This window comes from Acanthopagrus latus, chromosome 21 (genome assembly GCF_904848185.1).
Source record: "Acanthopagrus latus isolate v.2019 chromosome 21, fAcaLat1.1, whole genome shotgun sequence".
Lineage (NCBI taxonomy): Eukaryota > Metazoa > Chordata > Actinopteri > Spariformes > Sparidae > Acanthopagrus > Acanthopagrus latus.
In genome coordinates this window covers 2,099,087-2,123,111 of record NC_051059.1, presented here as the reverse complement: position 1 = coordinate 2,123,111, position 24,025 = coordinate 2,099,087, and the positions used below count along the sequence as shown (strand labels likewise).

The window sequence follows — 24,025 nt, the reverse complement described above, 5'->3', positions numbered from 1 at the left end:
AACCAACTAACTATACATTTTTCTTTCCTCTGTGAAATCTTCAACGAACTACAAGGAGTTTTGAACAGGTTATGAAAAAGTCACAATTATATTTATGTCTCTATCTGACCTATAGAATATTGGCTATTTTTGCATAATTATTATACTGTTTTCTAAGTAAGGTATATTCCGATTTATCGGGATCTGGAAAAACATTACATCAATTCATTTTTTCATGTCTCACGAAAAGTTGCTCTGTTGCTTTAGTCTGGCGATACAGTGTCGTACTTCCCATTGCCACAGCGCAATTACTAATCTTAGCTGCAAGTAGATACATTACCTCAACACCATGCATTCTGCAAACAGCAATTTTGTAGAGTTTGAAAATAAAAATAGTATTAAAAAAATGTTTTACTTGCTTTCAGACCAAATTTGCACAAAAACACAAGGCTGCAGGGCTACAGATTCAGTCCATGGCTTTTTAAAGGCTTTTTGAAATGAACTATTTTACATTGTAATATTAAATTCTGAATTTACAGAATGGGTAAATAGAATGCAAATGTAATTATAGTAAAATGTACAATATGTAACTTCTTCAGTCAGGGGGTCTTTATTAAAGTGCTGGAGTCACTTTGTATACCAACAGTTGAACAGCTCAGAGATTATTTTAAATTCTTAAGATTAAAAAGCAGATTTATCAGTTTTGGGGTCTTTATTTGGTGTGCTGACCAGAGATGGGGAGAGGGGAAAAGAAGCAAAAGTACCAGCGTCAGAGAGACCACTGTCTGTTTGCCATTGCTCACTAACTTTATTTTACAGCTAGGGTACAGTAAAGTAATTGGCTGTTGGGCAGATAAACTCTGATTGAATGCAAATAAATAAATGATCCTGCTGCCAAACTTGCCACACTGTTGATGTTTACACCATCAACCACCTCTGCTAATGAAAATCTATCTAATGTGATTCAGGCACAAATGCTCACAGATGAGGTCATGTAATGTAAAGTTGTATTCACCTCAAATTTAGTCTAGACTGTCAGCTTCCCCATCCAAAAAGTAACGACGGAAACTAAATGAAACTTTCTGTTTGCCAGAGTAAACTTGTGGATTTCTCTGGGTCTGTACATTGTTAGAAACATCTGGGATAATGTTAATATACAACCATATATAACAAAAGGTCATTTTATTTTAAGACATTTTCATCCAGAATTCTTAAATATGATGTTTTTAAATAACTTTTTGTTTAGTTTTAGTTTTGATGCAATTACGTTACGCAAAAGTGTTAAATCACTTCAGTGGCACCGTGACTCCATGCAAAATATGTTAGACTTGATCCCAGTATTGTATTGTGATGTTGGCCCTGAACACTGTTGAATAGATGGAAACACAAAGCCCAGAAAGGAAACTGTGCAGACAATCCAAACAAACATCCAATAGAGGACTGGAGTTTCAGAACAACCAGCTGAAAGCTTCACTGTCCCTCTGGAGTCTGTCTCCATCTAGAGTTCTGATGGCACACTCACATTCAGTCCTGCAGGGGGCCCCTAAACTCCATATGAGCTGATGGTGCACACACTTGTCTGATCAGCAGCTACTTAAACCCAGGTGTGCCTGCGCCTCAGTTTGAATATCCTTGAGTGTTGCTCTGGTTTCTACTTATTGCAGTTCTTAACAAGGTAAGACGACGCTACTTTGTTCTTAATACGATATGAATGCAGACAGAAGATTTGGATGTGTGATTTTTGAGATGAAGTGTATTGTTTAAAATAATTCCTCCATTTAGTGTTTCAGCTCAGGGCTTGTATTGTAGTTTGTTTCTCGCTTTAATTGTATTCATCGTATTGAAGTTGATTTAATGTCATTAACTGCTCCTCACATTTATATCGGCAATTATATCACTATTTAATTTTCCATACAGCAAAGCACTTGACACTGGCATGTAAAGGAAACAAAGAAATGCTGATGAACCATTAATCACCACTAAGTACATCAACAAGACTAAACTCATGCTTGGCGTGTAAGCATCCCAACTGCTTCTGGAAGCAAAGATTAAAAATTAAAATTAAATTAAAAATTTTTTTTTTTTCATGGCTGAGTAATGAGTCACACTTGACAATCTAACTCAGTTTCATTTTCTACTGGTCATCTGCAGCTATTGTTTCTAGTCCCCCTGTAGATTTCCTGCATGTCTGCGCTTAGAAGTTGCATAGGTTTGTTATAGGAGGTAGCAGTGGCTCAATCCCACATACACCAGCCTTCTGCCAAAAACATGAAGTAGAGCCAGTCAAAGCAAGTGTGGTTTTAGTTGACGCTGAAGATCACCAAAAAATATTCTCTCCTGTTAACCTCTACGACCGTTTTGGGAAATGATTTAACCTTTTTGTCAGTATATTTGGAAGACTTGAATCCCATCCCGCATAGTCTGACCCAGTGATGGATACATGAAGTCAGCCTACATACAGCAGTGATTTGCTGTCCAGTGGTGGGTGCCCATGACATAGGGCCAACTATAGTCATGCAGCTTGCTGAACCTGGGCTGAACCTGTGAACGCCCTTGGAGGATGAAGCTTCCTATCAAAAGTCCAACACATCAAGAACTTTAGTGATGCAAAAATTCTAACTGCTATATTTCATTATAGGATAACTGCACCAATTTTACATTTAAAAACAAATTATCAATCTCATCTCAGAATCAATCTCATCCGTCCATAATGAGTGCAATATCAAATCAGTGGACTGTTTCCAAAAACGTGGTGGCTACATTACCCACAATGTAAGACACTTAGTGATGTCACTATAGACAATGTATCATATTACATGCAGCCTCTGGAGGTGGAAAAGGCTTTAAGGTACTTTTTTTTTTTTTTTTCAGGCAATAGTATACCCCAAGACCTCTAAACACACCTGAATGTGTAAAATTGGAGGAGTTACCCTTTTTATAAGACATGCTGTTCCAGTCACTACAGTGTGGTTGCTCAAATGACACTCCTTGTTCTTCTAACTCCGTATAGGTTGAATATGGCAGCAACCGCCTCTGTTAACAGACCTCCACCAGCTCATCCAGGACCAAATGTTGGAAACCTCCCTTCTTACAGTGCCTTGCCAAATCCTGGACAGCAACATCCAGGACTGAATGGCACCGGCCAGGACCCCGGACCTCCCCTCCATCCCCAACACCACGTCCCTGCCCAGCCTATCTTTTACGTCCCTGCTCCACCTCCAGCACCCTTTCTCCAGTACCAATGGCCCATGCCCTTTCCCTATAATCCCTTTGCTGGCTTCCCAGGCATGGGTGAGTGTTGGATTTTTTTTTTTTTTTTTTTTTTACCCCCAATTTGTTTTTATTTGGAGAAATGTAATTGGATACTCAAAGTTAAAAGTAGTTTTACTATGTGTGTGTGTGTGCATGGGGGGGGGGTGAAAATATTAACATCTTCATTTCTGCCTTTTAGGCTATGGTATGGTCATGCCCCCACTCCCTCCTCCCCCTTACATGGAGGCTCCAGCTTACATTTTGCCCCACCCACACATCCAACCAGTCGACTACAGACGCTTGCTTCACTCCCAGGTCCAAGTTCCCAGCGCACCCTACCAGAACCCAAACCAGCCACGCCGAATTCGCCAGCCCTGTGCTGTCCCCCGAGAAACCGTAAACTCTGCGGTCCAAACGGAACCCACACATAGAGGTGTGGGTGTTTATAGTGATGGAAACCCACATATCAGATCAGATTCTGGTCATGCAACCGCCTCGCTTTCTCCATCCTCAAGCTGCAGCTCCCAAAAACAAGGCTCTGTCGAGGTTGAGAACTATAGCCTACCCACCTGTAATGCAAAAGGTGAACAGGTGTATGGGACCAGCACAAATGGCACAGTCAGACATGACTCGAACAACCCTCATCCTAAAGGAACAAAGGCTGTTCAGTCATGTATCAGAGCACCGGGAGAACCACAGAAGTGCCGTACAGACAGTGTTGGTCAGGAGAATGTTCCCCTTTTCAGAAAGGGTCACTGCAACATGTGGTCGGTGAGCTCTCAAGATAGTATAGTCCCTGTATGCAGCTCTTCACAGCAAGAGGATGAGATTGTCAAAGAGAGGCGTGCCTCTGTTCCTGACATTCTGATGAGTTGGGGAGGCAGCACGCCACAGGGAGTGGTGCTGAAAATTGCTGACAAGGGACTGCATCATGATGACCAGCAGCTGCCTTCGTATGAAACCGAAGTTGAGACTGAAAAGTCACTTTACCACAGTCCAACTGAGTCCAAGAAAGGTCCCGTTGTGGCTGATGGCACTGAAGTTGGTGATGATGCTTGCAATGTCTTAAGTTGTAAGGACAGAGAAACACTTTTCAGGATTGTTAAACTGCCTTTTGCTCTACATGATCTTCCCTCAACCAGAAGAGAAAGTGAGCTTGTGGGAACTTTTGGCTCTGTAAGGCAGTGCCTAACTTATAAAGATGAAATGCTGCGTTCCCCAAACACATCCCATATGCTCCCTGACAATGAGCAAGAAAATGACAAGGGGGCAAATCCAGATGAAGACACTACAGAGATCAATCTTTTTCAAATGTCTTCAAACAGCAATCCGATGAAGAGAAGACTGAATGAGTCCGTTTGGTCTGTGGAGTCTCTCGTGCCCTTTATCCCCACTAAGGAGTGGATGCTGCAGAAAGGCACGTTTGAGCCTGAAATAATCATTGAGATGACAGAGGAAGCTGAAAAAGGTGGACTGTCGACCCCAAGTGACAACCTTATTGTCAATTCTAGTAAAAGGAGGCTGTCTCACAGGTTTTCCTTTTCTGATGCTGGTCCAATGTCAGACAGTTGGCTCATTTACAGTACCCCAGCTGAGAAACTGAGTTCACCAAAGAAGCCAGAAATGCAGTGTCAAATTGCTGTCTCAGAAGATGGGGGACCACAGCAATGCCTGAGTGCAGTTCCTTCAGAAAAGGATCCCTTAGTTTCTCCAACTGCCCTGCGGAGTAAAATAATTGTATCCATCCCCACTGAAGAGGTCGTGGATGAAAATAGGTCTTCTGAACCTGAGGCTAATCGAAGCCCAAACCAGGAATCTGTAATTGAGCAGCAGGAGAAAAGCCCTTGCTCTCCTGAGCAGGAACATGCACTCCTCTTGAACCCAGTGGCAGAGAGAATTTCACCTTCAGATCAGCTGAAGCTCCAACATGGAGTGGACATGGAGGTGGAGAATGGAACATGTGGGAATGAAGAAGTCGGCCAGCTGAGAAATGAGCAACTATGTGTCCCGATGACTGACCAAAGGATGGCCCAAGTGTCTCTGTCAAAGGGACATTTGGTGGAATCTGGCGTCCAGTGCACCAACTTACAGGACTGTAAGACATGTAAGCAGCCTGAGTGCCACAAGGAACCAGACACGAGACCTCCTTTTAAAAATCCAGGTAATCTGATTTATAATTTACATTGATGAATGCGTGCTGTCGTCTTTGTCTCTTGAGAAACATTGTGTTGTGCTGTAACTGTTACGTCTCTCATAGATACGAAGAGGGCAAATGGTGGTAAGGCTGAAGGATTTGGGATGAATGGACATGGGCATAAAAACCAAAGGAGGCAGGGGCCATATAGGAACAGAGGTCAAGGTAAGGCCTGTGGATGATACAGCACAGCATCATCAGGTCAGACTTTCAACTTGGTTTATGACCAAATTACCTGAACGTCCATGCATTGACAATAAACTGACATAAACTGCATGACATTCAAAGTCATTATTTTTAAATTAACTCTTGAAATCAAAGAGTACTTTAAAGGTCCACTTTGTAAGAAAGTTGAGTCGCACTCCCACTTTGTCAAATACTGATGCTTGGGGATGTCAGCTACTATCCCAGAATGTCAGCATTTCTTACAAATTGAACATTTAGGAAAAAAAAATGAAGACATTTTCATGCATTTGTTTTTGACATGAAACAAACACACAAAGCTCAACTTCTTTTCAAATAGTTCAATGTGATTAAGCTCCAAAATGTCTGAAAATTAATTGCAGTACTTGGCTTATCCTATTTTCTTAGCTCCATATAATATATGCTTATTTGTTAAAGGAGAAAAATCTGCATTATCCCACCCAAAAATTGTTGGTCTGTATGACACCTTGAGTTTCCAAATATAAAGTATTGTATAAAGTGAACTACACTGAAAATGGGACTCTAAGTCGGTACTGAAATCACTGCAGAAAAGATCAATTAAAAGCAATCTTAATTGTGTCTTGAATATTCAAATAGTGTTTTTTATAAAGGATGTCATTAATGGGGTACAGACAAAGAAACAGAAGAAAAACATGTTATCCTGTATGACAAACAGTTTGAATTTTAATATTGCAGATGTTTGTGCTACATATAGAAATCTGCAACCTTTACATTCAGCTTCCAAATGATCATGTTAAATCTTTTGGCAAATGTTTAGGTTTTGTCTGACAATGCATCTAAACGAAATGTCAGCTTTGGGACAGAATACTCCAAAGTAAAACAATGAATGGCTGTCAAATTTATTTGTAATTTTTCAATATATCAGAATTGGTAATGCATCATTGCCAGTGGCAGAAATTTTAGATTTCAATAATTTATTGTGACTTTTTTTGCATTGGACCATGAAGTCTCAACAGTATTTCAGATTGACATTTTTAACTATCTGTAATTCTTGACTTTTGTAGTGTCAATACATTTTCATACCATTTATTTGATAAATTTCAATACATTTGAAATAAAAAGAGCAATGTTTCTAAAATCGACAAGGGGCTCTGGGTAATCTGCTTTGTGACATCTCCTCAAATAACAATAACAACTCAAAGCCAGGAAATCTATCAACTGATTTCTCAAATTGTTTGATTTCAACCCTGACTTCTTCAAAGCAGTCGGCATACATATTTTTTAAAAAAAAGTGAAATTACATAACTGATCTGCCCATCACTGTTTAAGAAACAACATTTTAAAGAACTTTTAACAGCATCATCTGTCTACAGATAATCCAAGTGGCCAGAGAGAATCTTGCCATGGTTACCACGGCAAACCTGGGAAATCAAAAGGTGAGAATCTAAGCTTTTTTTTTTTTTTTTTTCCTCAGGTTGAGTGATGGTGAACAAATGGTGCACATTGTTGTTTTTTTGTTTAAGTAAGGGTACATTCGGACCTTGTGTGTGTAATTTTAATCAGCCCACAATTTTCTGAGTGCCAACTCTTCCCGATGAGGAGCAGGCAGTAGTTGGCGGCCCCTAGAAAAGGCGCGTCACCCAGCCTCCTCTTTCTGAGCACTCTGCCTTTGTGCAGCTGCTCTGCAGCCAAAATGGAATACTGTTTAAAATGAACGGGAAAAACCTGTTTTCACTGCATCACCAGATTTGGTGTGAATCCAGCCTATAGCTTTCCATTCCAAGTCAGACGTTTAGTTATTTTTGTAGAGGTTAGCTGAGTTTAGATTTTGTCCAGCGCAAACAGCACAGTTCAAACTATCAGAACTTTGAAAGCACAAATTTAAGTTTTCATGAGCAGTCTACTGCACCTTGACTGTCATTGCTGCAAAAGTGTCTTTGATCTAATCTGTAACCAAATGGCTTCATACACTTTTTCAAACTGACTTGAGGAAGTTGTTACCAGATTTAATTTCATTGTACAAAGGTTCCTACTATTCTACCTGATATCATGCATCATGTGTTAATGATTTAACAAACCAGTTGTCTCTTGTTCCAGGTGGAAATGGAAGGAACCAGTGGCATGAGCGCTGACTAAATGCTACAAGACAACCTTGGTTTTAAAGAATCAATGTAATATTAAAATTAATATAAATTAAAAATGTAATCCTATTTCTCAATAAATGTGTACAAATGATCAATACTCAGTGGGTTTTTTTAACCTTAAACCAAACCTGCTTTGTAATGTTTTCATTCAATGCAGACACTTTTAAGGTTCTCTTTGTGCCCATTTTTCCTGAGAACTCAAGTTGAACTCATTGAAGTATATAACTGTATTTATGCTTTACTCAACACCAGGTAGTTCATGGCTCGGATGGAAACATGGCTACCACCAAAGAAGGTATCAGGGATCATTTTGATGAGGGACATATGAGCTGATGGCTGATATGCTGCCCACCTTTTTCATAGTGTAACAATGAGTTTTCGCACTTTTAAAGACACATTTAAGAAAAGCAGGGTTGTATAGAAGAAAGATCTGTTTAAAGTGACGTGCTTTCGTCCAGTCAGCAATACGTGTCAATATGTCATTGCAGGTACTCATCTTTTCTGGCAGAAGTTAATGTGGCTTTTTTTTTCTTTTTTTTTTCTTGTTGTGGTTCCCCGTTTGTCATTTGCCCTTCAGTATATACACAGAACATTTTAATGCAGCAGCATTACATATTGATGTCTGCTGATTTTCTGATCAGAAAGGAGAGGATGTAAAGCAGTGAAGACCTTTTTCAAACAACCCAAGTCCACATCTCAAAAGGGAAGGCTAGACATGCAGTAAAACATTTTCAGATAGATTTACTTGAATGAGATGACCTTTAACAATGATTGTAAAAGTTCAACCTCCAAAAAAAAAAAATGCTGTTCAATTAACTGGTAAATGTATTATGTTAAAGGTTTTAATTTGTAGACTTCAAAGGTACTTTTAGGGGGAAACATTCACTAACTGCAACTTATTCTCACCGCTCTAGTGACTAGCAGCTGTTAGCAAGTAGCTCAGTTAGCTGTGGACCTGTTGGCTGATGGGAGTCTTCAGGATTTATCCAACCAAACCGGAGATGATTGTGGAAAGTCAAAGCTTTTTTTTGACGCCTTTTTGTGTAAGTGCATTAACGATGAGTTAAAGTGGCAATTAAACTTACAAAAAAAACAGTACAGACGTCTGTCAACACAGTGCGTTCACACTCAGCTGATATTTCATTTTTTTTAAATTTCTAACAAATTCTCATCTTGCACACTGTGCTTTAAAGCAGAGGCAATAGCTGTAGCACAGTAAAACAATCATATTACAGGTCACAGGTCATGGCCTAGCCTGATGATCTCATCCAGCAGGAAGTCGATGTCCTCTTGTTGTGTGGCAGGATTGGAGAACACACACCTGAAGAAATTGACTTTGGCTCCCAGAGGCTGATAGCCAATCAGAACAGAGCCCTTCTCCATCATCCTGCCTTTGATCTGTGGCGCCACCTGCAAAGACAGAGAGGTGGTCAAATACAATGGTGCCTCCCCATTACTGAATCCAAAGGAGCCACTGTGAACTCTGCACTGACCTGATGAAGTCTTGTGTCTCTATCCGGTCCCAGTGGCAGGCCTCTCAGACTGGGGGGGGTGTACCAGAAACACACATTACTGTGCTCCGGCTGTGTGAGAGGTGGATGACAGATATACCCAGAAGGAATTGATTGGTGATATCGATAGATGAGGAACGACAAAGAGGTGAATAATGAAAATGGAATAATAAAAACAACCAAATCATCAAACGATAGTGCTGGGTTATATTCTGTACATGGTAACAGGCTTAATGCCAAGTTGCGTCAGTCTTGGTTACCAGATGGCAGTATAAAACCAGGCAAAAATAAGATTAATAGTGAGTTTTGATAAAATGCTGAAGAAGTAACAGTTATACGTACTTGACATGAAATGTATCCTTGTTTATAGACTAAATATCTTTAAGCACTTTAAGAAACATGTCCTTTTTCCTGTGAATACCATTCTCACTTTGTTTTTGTAGACCAGTTCAAAGCCTGTCCTCCTCTGCAGTTGATCATACAGATACTCTGCATTCTCTAGGCATTTGTCAACCTGAGCCCCAAAACCCTGCGAGCCCTGAGAGAGTAACAGACACAAAGACAGACGGCGATAAAGGCGAACGGATGTAACAGCACAGTATTTCTAAGGTGGAGAGTTGAGACTAATTAGTGAAAGATGAAGAAAAACAAAGCAGCACCAAATAATCCAAAAATATTAACTCTACGAAACACTGATACTGTGCATGAATACCTTTGCCTTCCACATGAGCCAAAGTTTAAAGGCATCCACATGTCGGCCACACTGGATGCTCTTATCCCCCGTGTCATAGCTCACATCGTAGGGCTTGTCCGTCTGGAAGAGGTACTCCGCTCCCAACTCATTACACTGCCTCAGGAGACCCTGCAGAAGGAAGAGGCATGGCCGAGTCATTCAAGATCCAGGAAGAGATTGCATGTACAAACTTTAGAGACAACATTAGAACATTATACAGTATATGGAGTGATGAATCAAACTACAATGATAAGACAGTTAGATTCTGAGATGGAAAAACCCTCTCTTTTGCTACCTGACCTGCTGCTGTTAACTATTTATTATACTTGTGGTTTACAGGAGGACTAACTGTCATCAAAAAGCCTTTAAAGGTCCCATATTATACTGTTTTTCATCAATTTCACACAGCTGTCAGAGGTCCAACAACACTGTATTCGAAATGCAGAGCCCCAAACCCATCCATGGTCCTGAATTTCAGCTGTCTAAAAGTCACTCAGGTGAGCTCTACTGAGAGCAGACTGTTGCTGTGCCTGCACCTTTAAATGCAATTTAATACAGGGAGAGCACCGACCAAGGGACCCACGCCAGAGCCGCCAGTGGACAGAGAATCCAATGCAGTGGCTGCCGTCTTGCCCTCCGATGGCTCGAGGCCAGTGCTAGCCGAGGACGATGGTGCGGGACGGAGAGGCCAGGTGGCTGGTTGATGGGGGTCCTGTGGAAAGGCGGGCGGAGCGACACGTTGCCCTCCTACCTTGGGGCTAGTGCTGGCCGGGGACGATGGTGCGGAGCCAGGAGACCACAGACCGAACGGGGGATGAGTTGGCACCCTTTCCCTGTTTGTGTGCTGCCGCCTTCCTCCCACAGGTAAGACTCTGAACTGTTTTATCGGACTTCTTCGTCCCATAGTTTTAGCTTCTCTAATTTAGCTTTTTAGTGCCCTTTTACCAGCCCCCAGGTCTTATCACTTTTTATGCACTTTTACCTGTAGTTTTAACCTGATTTTATTCTGTGAATAAATATCAGTGTTCCTGTTAAAGTATGTTGCTTCTTGGTTTTAGCAACTGCTCTCTCGTCTGATTTTAAACTACTAAATATCAGTTTCAATACATCTTTTATACAAACAACACATACACCATAAACTCCCCTTCATTACAATGTTAATTTGTTCGTATGTGTTGTTATATTTACTACCATGTAGCTAATGGCTAACAGCTATCGAAAGCTGTGTTTGTCTCCAACTCAGTCTCCAAACTCTTGGACACTGTTCACATCCAGTCTGCATGTTTCCAGACTTTTTACTGTGACAACCAAGTTCCATCGTAATATTATTAACATTAAACTCACTTCAAACACCATTGCATAGCGGACCGAAGCGGAGCTAACTAGTTAGCCAATTTCCACCTGACTTCACCATACTCATAGGCAACTGTTAATACTATCAAACCGCAGTGATGCTTACCTGTGGCTCGGGAGCAGTTGCTGGGTCCGCTATGAGTTATTGAAGCAGTCCGATGTGAAGTGGTTAGCACACACATACAAGCTAACACAAACCGCAGCCGGCACGCTGTCATTAAAAATGAAACACAACCACTGTGTCTTCTGTTGTTCTGTAGCTGGGACAGAATATAGGCACTGATGTTGATTTATACAACCAACAACAGAGCAATTTGCGTGTCTAACTCTGAGGGACGACATTGTGAAACACTGCTGTCTTACTGCTGGACACACCGAACTTCACCTCAGGGATAAACGTCCCCCTCTTGGATATCTCCCATCACCGCACAGAGGAGGTCGGCCTACGTAAATGACTCCTTTCGTAACGTTACGAAAGGAGCTGAATCTGAACAGCCTGTAGGAGCGCCGTGTTACCAGTGGGTGGGCTGCAGAGACCCTGCAGGAATCACTTGCTTTCCTTATTCTGGGTGCTGACAGGCTCAAGGAGGACCAGCTTATATATGTAGAGACTAGAGAAAATGTGTTTTTCATAATATGGGACCTTTAAAGGTTGTCATTGTGTGTTTTGTAATGTACTTGTGAAGTGCAGAGGATCATTTCTTACTCTCTTCTTGACCAGTATGGCAGAACACTGAAGAGGGACTCCCATCATCTTATGAGGATTCCAAGTTACAGACCAGGCTCTGCAAAACAATCACTGCAAATGTATCGATTCCACTCTGACTAAATGACACTGGCAACCTTAGACCTGCTGATAACCCTGCAAAAACAGCATCTAGCAACAGCCTTTAACTAGAGGGTTTGTCATTTGTCTCTCATCTATTAAAAGACGCCAAACCACAACCATCAGAAGTGGAACTTGCAAAAATGCACATAGAGGCTCGCAGAGTCTTTGTAATGGTGTCCCACAGAAAACACAAAGACTATGTGTGAAGTCATCAGGTTATGTTGATGCGGTTACCGTTCAATGCCCTGTAGTTTCATCCTGTGTCTGTCTGACATCAGCAGGCCTCCACCCCACGCTGCCTGTTACCAACAAAGAATGGCAGTGGTTAGAATCTAAACTTGTTGCCTAAGATCATTCCACAGAACTCTCCTCCAGAATTCCAAAGTCATGCTAAACTACAGGTGACTAAAGGTGTTGCATGTATGTAAAGAACCAGCTATATAAATATTATTATTATTTTGTATTATATATCTGAAAAGATCAATCGATTTTAAACTTAAAGAAGGCATAATACAATTTTAACACCTCAATATGTGTGCATCAATAGCTGTTTTCAGAACCTGTACCTTTATGATAAAAAAGTACTACATTTTTCAGCAAAATATGAATATTGAAGCTCTGTTGGTAAGATAGTTATGCTGATGATTTGGGAGCGTAGGCTGGATCAGCCACCGCAGCAAAGTGGGGAGTCAGACACAAAAATCATCCATTTTTGAACAGGTGTGTGTGTGTGTGTGTGTGTGTGTGTGTGCCTAACATCAACATGCATCCACAGCGAGTGTCTATGGCAAATGTCTGCGATGGCATCAAGAGGATCGAAGGCGCCGTACACCGTGGTGCCTGCTGTCGCATTCACGTAGAATGGAACCACACCCTGGGAGAGAGAACTGATGTCAGCCTTGTCATGTCTCTATTGAGTTATGACTGTTTCAAGGACAAAACATTGCAATGAAATTCAGCAATGGTTGACAAAGCAGAGAGTTAAAGGAACAGTTCACCCAAAAATGAAGTCTACAAAACATTTCTGGATTCTGGAGCTTGTTGTAGCATACTACCAAACAGCTAAAGCAGATGGGGAATTGTTTTAAAAATGCAGAAAAAAAACCAGACCAAATCTTCACTGTAACTTCCTACCCAAACACTTAAGGATGTGTTCAGAATTACCCACGCGACTAGATAACGTCATCATCTTACTGATAAAATGCAATTAAATGCATTAACACCAGGTGGCAAGTGAGGCAAAGCGCGCAATCGCATGAGTTGAAAATATTGAACTCGGGTGTTCACACTGACATCATGTATTCATGCCACTGATGTCCATTGAACATGAACAACAATGGAGGAGAGGATAATTATAAGTATTCATGGTTGTTTGCAGAAACTCAGCTGCACACAGAGACAGGACAAACAAGGAGTCTACTTGCTGGTCACAGTTACTATTTATTGATTTTGAAACACCAATTAAGAAACTGTCTCTCACCGAACACAGATGGACAGGTGAGAGGTCAGCTGAGAACCTGGCAGCCTCAGGTAGCACTTGAAGCTGTAGTCATCCAGACATTCGTCCGACACTGAAATTCACCAAGGTGGGTTCCCACGTTTGCTGTTATTTTTATAGCAATGGTGTAGGAGGTGTTATCTAATCAATGTGGTATCTTGGGACTTCCGGAGGCTTGGATCAAACCAGTCATGGTGTATGAAGACATTTTATGTTTTTGTTTGTATTTGGTTGTTCCATCCCCATCTACTTCAGTTGTTTAGGAGAATGCTGCAATGCTGTTTTGATGACTATCAAACTTCACCACTTGACTAAGTTTTTATTATTGGGTGAACTGTTCCTCAAATATTTCTCAAAAAAAAAAACTAATGCATTCTCATAAAAATTAACACTTTTAGTTTCTTCTAAAAAACTGTACATCCTTGAAGCATTTTCATTCATACCTTTTCTTGAGCTGTAACAATGGAGGACTCGAGTTCAGCAGGAATCATTTTCCCTCTTAAAGAAGTGAACATGTGGAAAAAGGTTCAGTAAACAGTAACTGACTGTCATACCCCGACATCTGCAACCCTGAAGTCTTCAATCAACATACTGCTGTATATACACAATATATATTAATAATTCTCTGAATAACTGTTTTAACTGCAAAATGTGTCCCTTTACTCTGGAAGAATTTACTCAAAATTATCATCATTAACAGTAACATTAGGGGTGCAGCAGTACGTGTATTCCTCCAAAACCGTCATGGTTCGGTGCATTTAGTTTTATGAAGAAGTTTGACTTCAACTCCAATCCAGTAATTGCCAGTTATGCACCAAAAGGCTAATTTAACCATTTAACCACCACTTTAACCACTGTTAAACAACAAAGCAGAAGAAGAACAGAAACCAAAACAACCAGACAAAGACGAAGACACTCTAATGCACCACAGCTAGAGGACCCAGCAATTCATTCAAATCAGCGATGAGAGAAAGTTTGAGTGAGTGAGTGGTGGATCAGAACAGCGTGGTGTGTTGCCACAGTACTTTTGATGGCAGCTTTGGTGTCCACCTCAGGAATTTCTCTTGAGAAAATGTCCTGTTTGTTTTCTTCCCCTGATAACAAAGTGAGGTACCGGAGCAAGGTGAGTCCTACAACTTCTCCCCACTGTTCCCCACTATATACCCAACATGTACCGAACTGTGACCCCTGTACCAAAGTATGCACCAAACTGTGACTTGTGTGAAACATTAAACCCTAAAAAACATGTAATAAATTTTGCAAGCATACATGCATGGATACATTTCCCAAAGCACCCACGAACAGGTGAGCAAACATTTAATTTGCTAAGGCATCACATGTTTACTTAGTGAGTGACTAACTTACCCACCTTTCATCACATTTCACTACGACCACATTCTCAGTGCCAAGCCCCAGCACTGCTGCAGATTTCTTCACTGAATAGTGACTCTGAATGGATGAAAGGACAGCCATTCATCTCCATTTGTCTCACTTCAATAACAACAGGCACACATTCAATTCAGTTGAAAGAAGCAGCTGCATTGTTTGGTTCTAAGAGGTAGAAGTTTCCAGGTGCGCATGTCAAGTGAAACTGAATACAGACAGCATCTATGCATACCACACCAGACTCAGATTGGAGTTCTACTTTGAAAAGAACAATAAGGGGACCTTGAAAGAGCTCTGGATAAGGTCATTACATATGAGATACTGAAAAGTCTGCTCATCGTGGCACATGCAGGAGCTAACTGAACTAAATCAGACCACACACTATAAAATATAGGTAACAATTTATGTGTGGCATTACAACCAAATGGATCATGAAATAAGGTCGCTGGTCCTTCCACAGCTGGGCATGTTGAAATTGTACAGTTATGTCTACCCTACTGAAAAACAACCTACCTCTCCTCGGCCTCCCTGCACAGCCACTCCTAAAACTTGTGAACGTGCACTGCAAAACAGCCACATAGGTCTCGCTGGCTGGCAGGGAGATCTATAGATCTAGTACATTCAACAAGGCCTCTTAGCTTTTTTATTTTTCGATAAATACATAAATAAACAACTCTGTTAAATGCTGCTTCATAGAAGTACAAGCACATTAGCCGTCACATGCACACAGGCCAAATTAAAGTACTGAAAGGCAGGGACAGCGCTACACCAGGGCTGGGGGTGTATAAGCTCTGGTTAAGCCCCAGAATTATGTAAAAGTTATTAACCAGCTAATCATGCTGTCTGTTCCATCTGTTCCCAGGCTGCATGCTTGATCGGGCGCACATGCACAGTTAACAGGCACGGGGTGATAGCTGGAGGCTGAGGATAGGGAACGCTCACTTTGACAATGATCAGACTTGTTTGATCATTGTCACAACTTTGGAGGATAACATGTACAATGAGCATAACTAGGGAGAATTGTCATAAGACACCAAAAAGCATTCAACGTGCCAGCATGTTTCATGTGAAATACACAAAACAAAAGTCATGAGAGCGACACACACGCATATATTAGTGCTGTCGAACGATTAAAATATTTAATCGCAATTAATCGCATTAATGTCATAGTTAAATCACGATTAATTGCAATTAATCGCACATTTTGACCTATTCTAAATGCCCCTTGATTTATTTTTGTCCCATTATTTTTTCACATTTTAATGCTCTTTTCAACATGGAAAAGTGGATTGGCTTGCTTTATGCAAATGTTTTGGTTTTTTTTTTTTTGAAAACAGCCATTGGCAAACAGGATGATACAAAATAAAATTCTAAAGTGCACATGTCAGGTAAACTAGGACTCAGCCTATAGTGCAGTTAAACCAGGGCTTAATACTTTATTGGTCTCAAGTTTGCTTTGAACATAGCAGTTAATTCACCAGAGGCTCAGCAACCCAGCCTCTTATTTCAGAAAGAATGAACAGTAACGGTCAGGTTACCAATAAAAAGTGACCCTACTACTTATTTGCTTTGAGCCAGTTACTCAAACAGCTGTCCAGAATTGCCACAGGCCCATGTTTTTGTGAGAAAAATAGCTGGGTGCGGGTCAGTAAGGTAACATGTGGGTGGGACTCCTGGGCCTCTGTAGCCTCTCATAGGGCCAATGGGCCAGATATTCTTTAGACAGACAAGCCACTGGGCCAGTCATCACCTCTCTGCTGTGTCTGCAGCTGAGCACTGTGGGCCAAGCCGATGCATGTCTCACTCCCTGGGCCGGGAGAGTTATCATAGACTATGATGACTCTCCCAGAACTCTCTCCTCTCCATTATTTTTTTTTTTTTTTCCTGCTGCGCCTTGCCTTGGTAACTATGAATCATAGTTACCTTGCAAGAATGAATCATAGTTACCTTGGTAGTTACCAAGGCAAGGCGCAACTATGAATCATAGTTACCTTGGTAACTATGAATAATAGTTACCAAGGCAAGGCGCAGCAGAATAAACCATGACGTTACGCTACAGCGTCTCGCACTCACCATCCACTCAAAGCGAAACATGCCTACTATTCTTTGACTGGCTCGCAAGCCCAAACAGCGAGCCTTTCATTTTGTGGCAACAGGCTAGATCTGGTGTGGTGTTGTATTTTTTGTCACTAGTGGTTGCAACAGCATGTAAAAAAAACTACAGTTTGCTAGACCAAAACGAATGTTAATCTTGCGATAAAAAAATTGACGCCATTAAAATGGGTTTGCATTAACGCTGTTAATAACACGTTTAACTGACGGCACAAATATATATCAAAAAATGCTTTCGGAATGACTTCCCAACCCAACAAAAAATGGAAAATTCTTTAGCGACAGGTCAGGGCTGACTAGGCTAACGCTAGTTGCCCAGAGAGTAGTGTGTGAATTGTGATTACATGCTCTGAAGTGAAGATGCCCAGCTGAGGCAGAACTCCCATCCCTCTGGTCTTCACCTCTGGGTAGAAATGGTATCTGGCCACAAGGATGCTGTACAGGTTTGATATTGTGCCTCCTTCAGCAAACAGAATAGACAGTCACGGACAAGTGCAAATGCCTCTAGCCATTGTCTCTGGGTCGACAATGCACAACAATGTCCCGTAACTGAACTTTAACATTACATGTGCTTTTCAACGTCAACAGGTTATTAGCAAGATAAAGGCAGTCCATGTAACTCAACCCATTTCTTCAGCACCTTCATTGTATTACCTGGACAGAAGATTCCGTCTCCCTCGCCAGTGGACCATCCCACGATGCTTTGCATCTTTCTCAGCAGAACCTCCTCCATGAGGATAAAGACAGGAGACACTTCATATGTAAACCTGACAGAGAAATATATTGTGTTGTTATGTTGTAACAACAAAGACTTTATGTTATCACTTTGCTGGCTTCTTGAACTATAGAGATCAACAGCCGAGGATTACTATTTCAATAACTGATATGATTACTTTGTCAACAAATAACTATTGCACATACTAAGATACTGTAAGGAGTTGCATGTACATTTACACATGATAGAGTGAACCAAGCATGTGCAACAGCAGCAGGAAGAACATTTGTGAATATTTTCTTTTTCCTTTGGAAGGTTCAGTAAGGTACTGAACCCCAAATTGCTCCTGATGTGCAGTTAGCACCTTGCATGGTGGCCTCTGCCATCAGTGAGGGCCCTGCAATGAGCTGGTGACTCATGCTGGGTGTACCCTGCCCTTGCCTAGAGACAGCTGGGATCGGCTTCAGCACAAACCCTTCCAAGACCCCATAAAAGGGATAAAGTGGTTACAAACAATGGATGGATGGATGTATATGACCTCTGTGACAAGATTAGAACTGGGTTCGATAAGGAGTGGGTAAATGAGTGGACTAAATAATGGAAAGTCACCACTTCATGGGTCTTGTGCATCAAGCTGAACATAATGCACCTAATGCTGTCTGCTTAAAACTAGAGTTGGTTACATTTGTAAGGAAAGGAAATATGAATATTATATACACGTATATCCAAACCAAAAAGGTCAGGTGTGGAGTCCAAAATTAGCATGAAATTAAACAAAAAGATGGCTCTCATATCTGTGTCTGTATTGTCACTAATAGATTTGGTTTTCTATCCTTGTGTGATACCTATTGAGCCCTCAAAAATTCAGAGCTCAAAAGTATATGAAATAGAGGTCTGGAAGTTTGTATGGTCTCCTAAATTCAATACAAGAATTTGTATTAATTTTTTCAAGAAAATCCATGACATGAGCTGGGGGGCCCTGAAAGGCTGGAAACCTCTGGTTTCATCTTTACAATACATTGTAATTCATAAACTTTTGTTTTTCGTATAAAATCTAAATAATTAGCCGTCAAATAATAATAATTACAACATTTTCTTCTGAAATATAGTGGAGTTAAAGTATAATGTATGCCTAAAAACTGAAATGCTTTATTCAAATCAAAAGCAATTAAAATTGTGCTTACATATTAGTGTTGGCTGTAGAGATCAGCCACTCGGCAGCTGTACCAATCACATCCAGACCTGAAGACAGCTGGTTGAAGAAACGTGGATGGCCTGTAAAAGCATAGGTCAAGATCACGCAGGTCATGAATATTCTCTAAAAAAAACAGTGTAAAAACTTCAAATTCATGGGACCTTGCAAAATCCTGTAGTTGAGCCCCTAATACTTTTTGAATGTCTCCACTACTTTTTGCATTGTAGCAAGGGAACACTAAATCATCACAGTGTAACACCAGGTCAGTTAAATTTCAGGGACATCAATCTCCATTTATCCAAGCCATTGTGAATCAATCACACCTGCTCTGGTGCAAATAAAAGTGGCAACAAGTGCAATGGAGAGGCAAAAGCACAACAACCTCTATAAAGGGAAAGGTTTTGCATGTGCTGGCCACAGACAGTTGCTCTCTCCTTATCCTTCCTGACTGATTCTTCTTTAGTTTTGTGTTATTCTAGTGTCCTTGTCACTACTGGTGTCATGAGTTGGTACCTGCAGCCCAATCAGGTTGCACAGGTAGTCCAGCTCCTCCAGGATGGCACATCTATATGTGCAGTGGCACAAAGGTTTGCTGTGTCTCCCAGCCTCAAGAGCATGAAGGAGCTACCAAAAGACCAGCCGTTACACAAGGAGAGATAGACAGGGCCGTAGAAGGGCATCAACCCCGCAGCAGGATCACTACCTGCTCCTTTGTGTGAGGAGCGACAGGAGGAGCACTGCTAGATCCCTTCAAAATGACTTCCAGCAGGCTACTGATGTGCACGTGTGCACGGCTGCAAGTGGGAGAAGGTAACACTAAAAGGACGTTTGACTGGCCCTAGGTTTCCTCTACAGTCTACAGCCAGACTATCAGAAGGTGGATGCCAGCAGAGACACATGGACTCTTGTTTTAACCTCCTGCCCCTGTGTTGCCACTTTATTTTAGTATATACTACATACACGAAGTGTATGTGTGTCACCGGCAAGTTTCCACTTGTAAGCATGTGGAACAAACTCCACCATCTCTTTATTGAACCACACACACCAGAAACATTACAGCAGCATGATTTTGGTTTCCTTTGACTGTTGTTAATCTCTCTATAAAAGCAACAGTAGTCAAAAACAGCCAATTATATCCCTGATGTCCCATCTTCAAACACAGCCTCATTTTGCCATCCATGAAAAAGCTACTTAACCTCCCACTTTTCTATAGGAATACATGCTTCCTTCGGGCAATGCACTAGTTGTTCATAATAATGTAAAGATGTTATATTACTCCATCATTTAGTATTTTATTATTCAGTATATCATTAACGATCATTGTAGTAGTTTTCATTTCTATACTTTTCTCTGGCCACCTCAGTGTTTTCATTTCATTGCACTGTGTTGATTTTCTGGCTTTGTGTGATACCTATTGAGCCTTCAAAAATTCAGAACTTGCATTCATTTTTCGAAGAAAATGTGTGACATGAAATGAGAAATGAGCCATTGCCATCACAACGGATATGCAAGTGGTGCAACTGCACAGGGCTTCATGTCTTTTACTGGCATTGCAAAGCAGGATATTTTATTCATCAAGACAGAGCACAATAATGGACAGCAGTATAAAATTACATGATGTAAACATGTTAGATTTAAATCCCTAGATTTAGAGGTAGAAAAGGAAAATAGTAACATTAGAAATAGCAATATAAAAAAAATACACAATACTAAAATAAACTAAATACACTGTGCAACTTGTCCGTACCACTTAACAGTGGTCAGAGCTCTAATTTTCTTTGAGCCAGTTTCTTTGTGTGTTTGTTTCTTTGTGTGTTTGTTTGCTGTCTGTCCTGACTCTCCATTGACAATAAAGATCACATGAAAAAAAAATGTGTCCATGGGTTAAAGTCCCAGTGTCCTAGATGTGTATTTCCTGAATCCATTGCAAGCCAATATAGCAGATTATTTTCATGTAACAGCAGATCAGGCTCTCACTGAACTCTGCACCTGTTTTACACATATATGAAAGTTTGACATATATAATATATTTGGATTTAATCTGACTAAACTGTGAGATGATAGATCTGCAAAGTTACTGCAAATTTTAGGCACTGAACATGTCTGGATCTCAGGACAGAAATGCACAGAACATATCATTCCAAAGGAAACAACTAAAGGACTTGTGGTTTCTTTGGACAAACAATTCCAAGAATGATGGAGAGCACAGAATCAATTAAGAGTTATATTTTTCTTGCAATTTGTCCCCATAAAGAGTACAGGTCCTCAGAACCTGTGTTAAGCAGATGTTCCCACACTGTAGTAATACATGACCACACACACACACATACACACCTGTACTGACACCATACTTGAGTGTGTCTCTACAATCCACTAGTATCTGTTCCAGAGTTTCCGGTTGGTCCGGCAGGTTCAGATTGAATCCATCCAGTCCTTCCTTTAGCTGGTGAGGATGGTGGAAGTCTAGGACCTAAAACACACAGTATTTTTATTTATTTATTTATTTTTTTACATGTTATTTTCAGTGTCTCATGTTTACGCATATTCATAAACATTCAAAATTACATTTCCCTATAAAACTTCTTGAAAGTTTCCACTAATTGGGTCTGTTTTAAAAAAATGTTTCATCAGTATTCCTCCACTGTGTCTTCTGGACTAGAAATAAAAGCTGAATATATAAAAAGCATTTACATAGGGACATTTAATCATGACATAACAGTAATGGAATGTAACAATGTACATCTACTTAAGGACTGTGTTTGAATACAATTTTGAGGTATTTTACTTGATATTTCCATTTTCTGCTACTTTATTCTTCCACTCCATTACATTATGTACTGTCTCTGACAGCTGCTGAAACCAACTGTTTTATCCCAATCCGATAAAAAAGAAAAAACACTGATTCCAATGATCAGAGAAATGCTGAGTATCTGATCTGATAATCAATAAGGTCAATAAATGGTTGACCCAAAGTATACAGTAAATATGTATAGATCACTTTTAATTGTGCTTAGAACAAGGACATTATTATTAGAAACTATAACACTAATGTACTGATACAAGCTCAGCAGTCCCATAGTATACTGTCAGTACTGTTGATGGAAACAGTTGAGTACCTTGGAGCTCCTCTGACTTGACTTGCAGATATAAGTGAACAGGATGTTAACCAGCTCTTGCAGGAACCCTCTGGTAATCTCCTCACCGCTTGATGCTGGGAGAAGGTCTGTTCACACAAGTGAAGTCTATCTTATTAAAATGACAGTTATCCAACCAGGCAGAAATGTCACACTGTTGCACAACATATACAAAGCTGACAGTGTATTTAGACACACTTTTGACACACTGTTGCCAATGCATTTAGTCAGTTTTGTGACACAGAGCGTTATTTAGATATCACAATATGAGTAAAAGTATTTCCTTTCTCAACATTTAGTGAGGGGAAGTAGCGAACTCGCTGCTTTTACATTTCCCTACTGAAATCACTGTGTTATCAGTGAGAGGGGCCTTGACTATATCAGATTTTTTATTTCAACAGTTATCAGTTATCCATGCTAGCAAATTGCAACACCATATAAATAGAAATTACACAAAAAATGCTAGCAACAGGTGAAACATCTTTTCTGGATTATTCACACATTTATTCATATTATTCATGTTATTATATGTTTATTATTAACACAGCATCGATATTTCATCTTTTTTTTTATATCATGGCTCTGATGAAAATTGTAAATATCCTGATATCACAACAGCCTTAATCAGTATATTAGCTCTTGAGGTGCGAAGTGGTATTATGCGACACAATTGGCCGGAGCTAGTTGGTTTGCATGCTGACTTAAGAAGACATCTTTGTTACACAGTTGCTTTGACATAAGATCAACAGATTTGTTTGTTGACATTCTGTTGATATTAGTTCGTTATTTGAAAAAAAGAAAAAGAAAAGTTTCTTCTGACCAGATTCTTCAATTCTAACCATATAGTACAAATTGCTCCTTTCACATGCTTAAGGTAACATCATGTAGAAAATGGCATTTTGTATGTTTGCGTAATCATGTTTTTCATGCTGTGGTCCTACCTTCTAACTGAAGTTACATTGTGTAGAAATAAGTAATGGGGAATGACACCATTTACCCTATTATGAGATAATTTACTATCAAATGATTTTTAAGCTATTATTTTAGGATTTAAAACCTGTACGCACCCACCCGCCCGCGCGTACAGGGTGTGCTTGTTTTCATCACTTTGCTGGCTACAAAATAAAAGTGTCCCCATCTTTCTCTGTTCAGTTTTCACCCCAGCACAGCCCGTGAAATACATGGAGCGCTCCTTGTTTAAAGGGCCAATCGGCTTTGTTTACTGTTTTTTTGCCGCCTTAGTACAGGGATAGCGTTTTGGCTATCAACATGTCAATCACTCAGGCTTCTAGCCAATTATTTTACCTTTCCAACGATGGTAGGCGTGCCCAGGTCCGTTACGTATGCGGGCTAACTTTACGCAGCAGACGCACTCGCACCGGACATTTAAATTTTTTTTACGGCAGTTTTCACAGTTTACAATGGCGAAATCCACAAAACAAACTAAATATGTCCGAGAAGAAGACCTGGAATGGATCATGGCATCATCTGATGAAACTGAAGACAGTGAGTAGGGCTCTGAGAAATTTGAATGAAAGTTAGTGGGAAGGGGTTCTTATGCTTACAGTGAACAGTACAGTATACATTAGCATTTCATAAGTGACGCTAAATGGTTAGGGCCCCAGGGGCTAATTAGCCTAGCTAGCCTCAGCTACTCAACCAAAGCTATGTAATCCTTGTATTTCTGTTCTATGATGTAATTCTCTTTGAGCCTCTAATTCCCTTTTATTTAGATTATTATTATTATTATTATTTTTTTTTTTTTATCAAGCTTGTAAACAAATTGAACTAGATCTTTTTCACTGACCAGACACTGGGAATATTC

General features: G+C 40.4%; 2 protein-coding genes across 2 annotated transcripts in view; one reads left to right on the top strand and one right to left on the bottom strand.

The window, feature by feature from the left end:
• The first annotated feature begins 1,499 nt into the window (after positions 1 to 1,499).
• buc2l (bucky ball 2-like) lies at positions 1,500 to 7,831 on the top strand. The gene is made up of 6 exons (XM_037083466.1): positions 1,500 to 1,654; positions 2,990 to 3,270; positions 3,431 to 5,392; positions 5,489 to 5,590; positions 6,964 to 7,026; positions 7,688 to 7,831. The coding sequence occupies exons 2-6, from the start codon at positions 2,997 to 2,999 to the stop codon at positions 7,720 to 7,722; spliced, it is 2,436 nt and encodes an 811-aa protein (XP_036939361.1). The 5' UTR covers positions 1,500 to 1,654; positions 2,990 to 2,996; the 3' UTR covers positions 7,723 to 7,831.
• A 627-nt stretch (positions 7,832 to 8,458) lies between these two features.
• Positions 8,459 to 24,025, bottom strand: part of gad3 (glutamate decarboxylase 3) — a 20,482-nt gene continuing 4,915 nt past the window's right edge. Inside the window, exons 4-17 of the mRNA XM_037084095.1 lie at positions 22,183 to 22,289; positions 21,401 to 21,536; positions 19,056 to 19,146; positions 17,811 to 17,923; positions 17,501 to 17,616; positions 15,028 to 15,107; positions 14,102 to 14,156; positions 12,918 to 13,034; positions 12,395 to 12,459; positions 12,038 to 12,116; positions 9,958 to 10,107; positions 9,676 to 9,783; positions 9,228 to 9,317; positions 8,459 to 9,144 (exon numbers count right to left, since the gene is read on the bottom strand). Coding sequence (XP_036939990.1) covers positions 8,971 to 9,144; positions 9,228 to 9,317; positions 9,676 to 9,783; positions 9,958 to 10,107; positions 12,038 to 12,116; positions 12,395 to 12,459; positions 12,918 to 13,034; positions 14,102 to 14,156; positions 15,028 to 15,107; positions 17,501 to 17,616; positions 17,811 to 17,923; positions 19,056 to 19,146; positions 21,401 to 21,536; positions 22,183 to 22,289 — 1,481 coding nt within the window. The 3' untranslated portion in view covers positions 8,459 to 8,970. The remainder of the gene's footprint in view (positions 9,145 to 9,227; positions 9,318 to 9,675; positions 9,784 to 9,957; positions 10,108 to 12,037; positions 12,117 to 12,394; positions 12,460 to 12,917; positions 13,035 to 14,101; positions 14,157 to 15,027; positions 15,108 to 17,500; positions 17,617 to 17,810; positions 17,924 to 19,055; positions 19,147 to 21,400; positions 21,537 to 22,182; positions 22,290 to 24,025) is intronic.

What these genes read in the sequence shown, in the direction of transcription:
- buc2l (XM_037083466.1), top strand. Translation starts at nt 2,997, where the DNA reads ATGGCAGCAACCGCCTCTGTTAACAGACCTCCACCAGCTCATCCAGGA. An exon ending in TGCTGGCTTCCCAGGCATGG is followed by an intron (nt 3,271 to 3,430) that starts GTGAGTGTTGGA and finishes TCTGCCTTTTAG; the next exon opens with GCTATGGTATGGTCATGCCC. An exon ending in ACCTCCTTTTAAAAATCCAG is followed by an intron (nt 5,393 to 5,488) that starts GTAATCTGATTT and finishes CGTCTCTCATAG; the next exon opens with ATACGAAGAGGGCAAATGGT.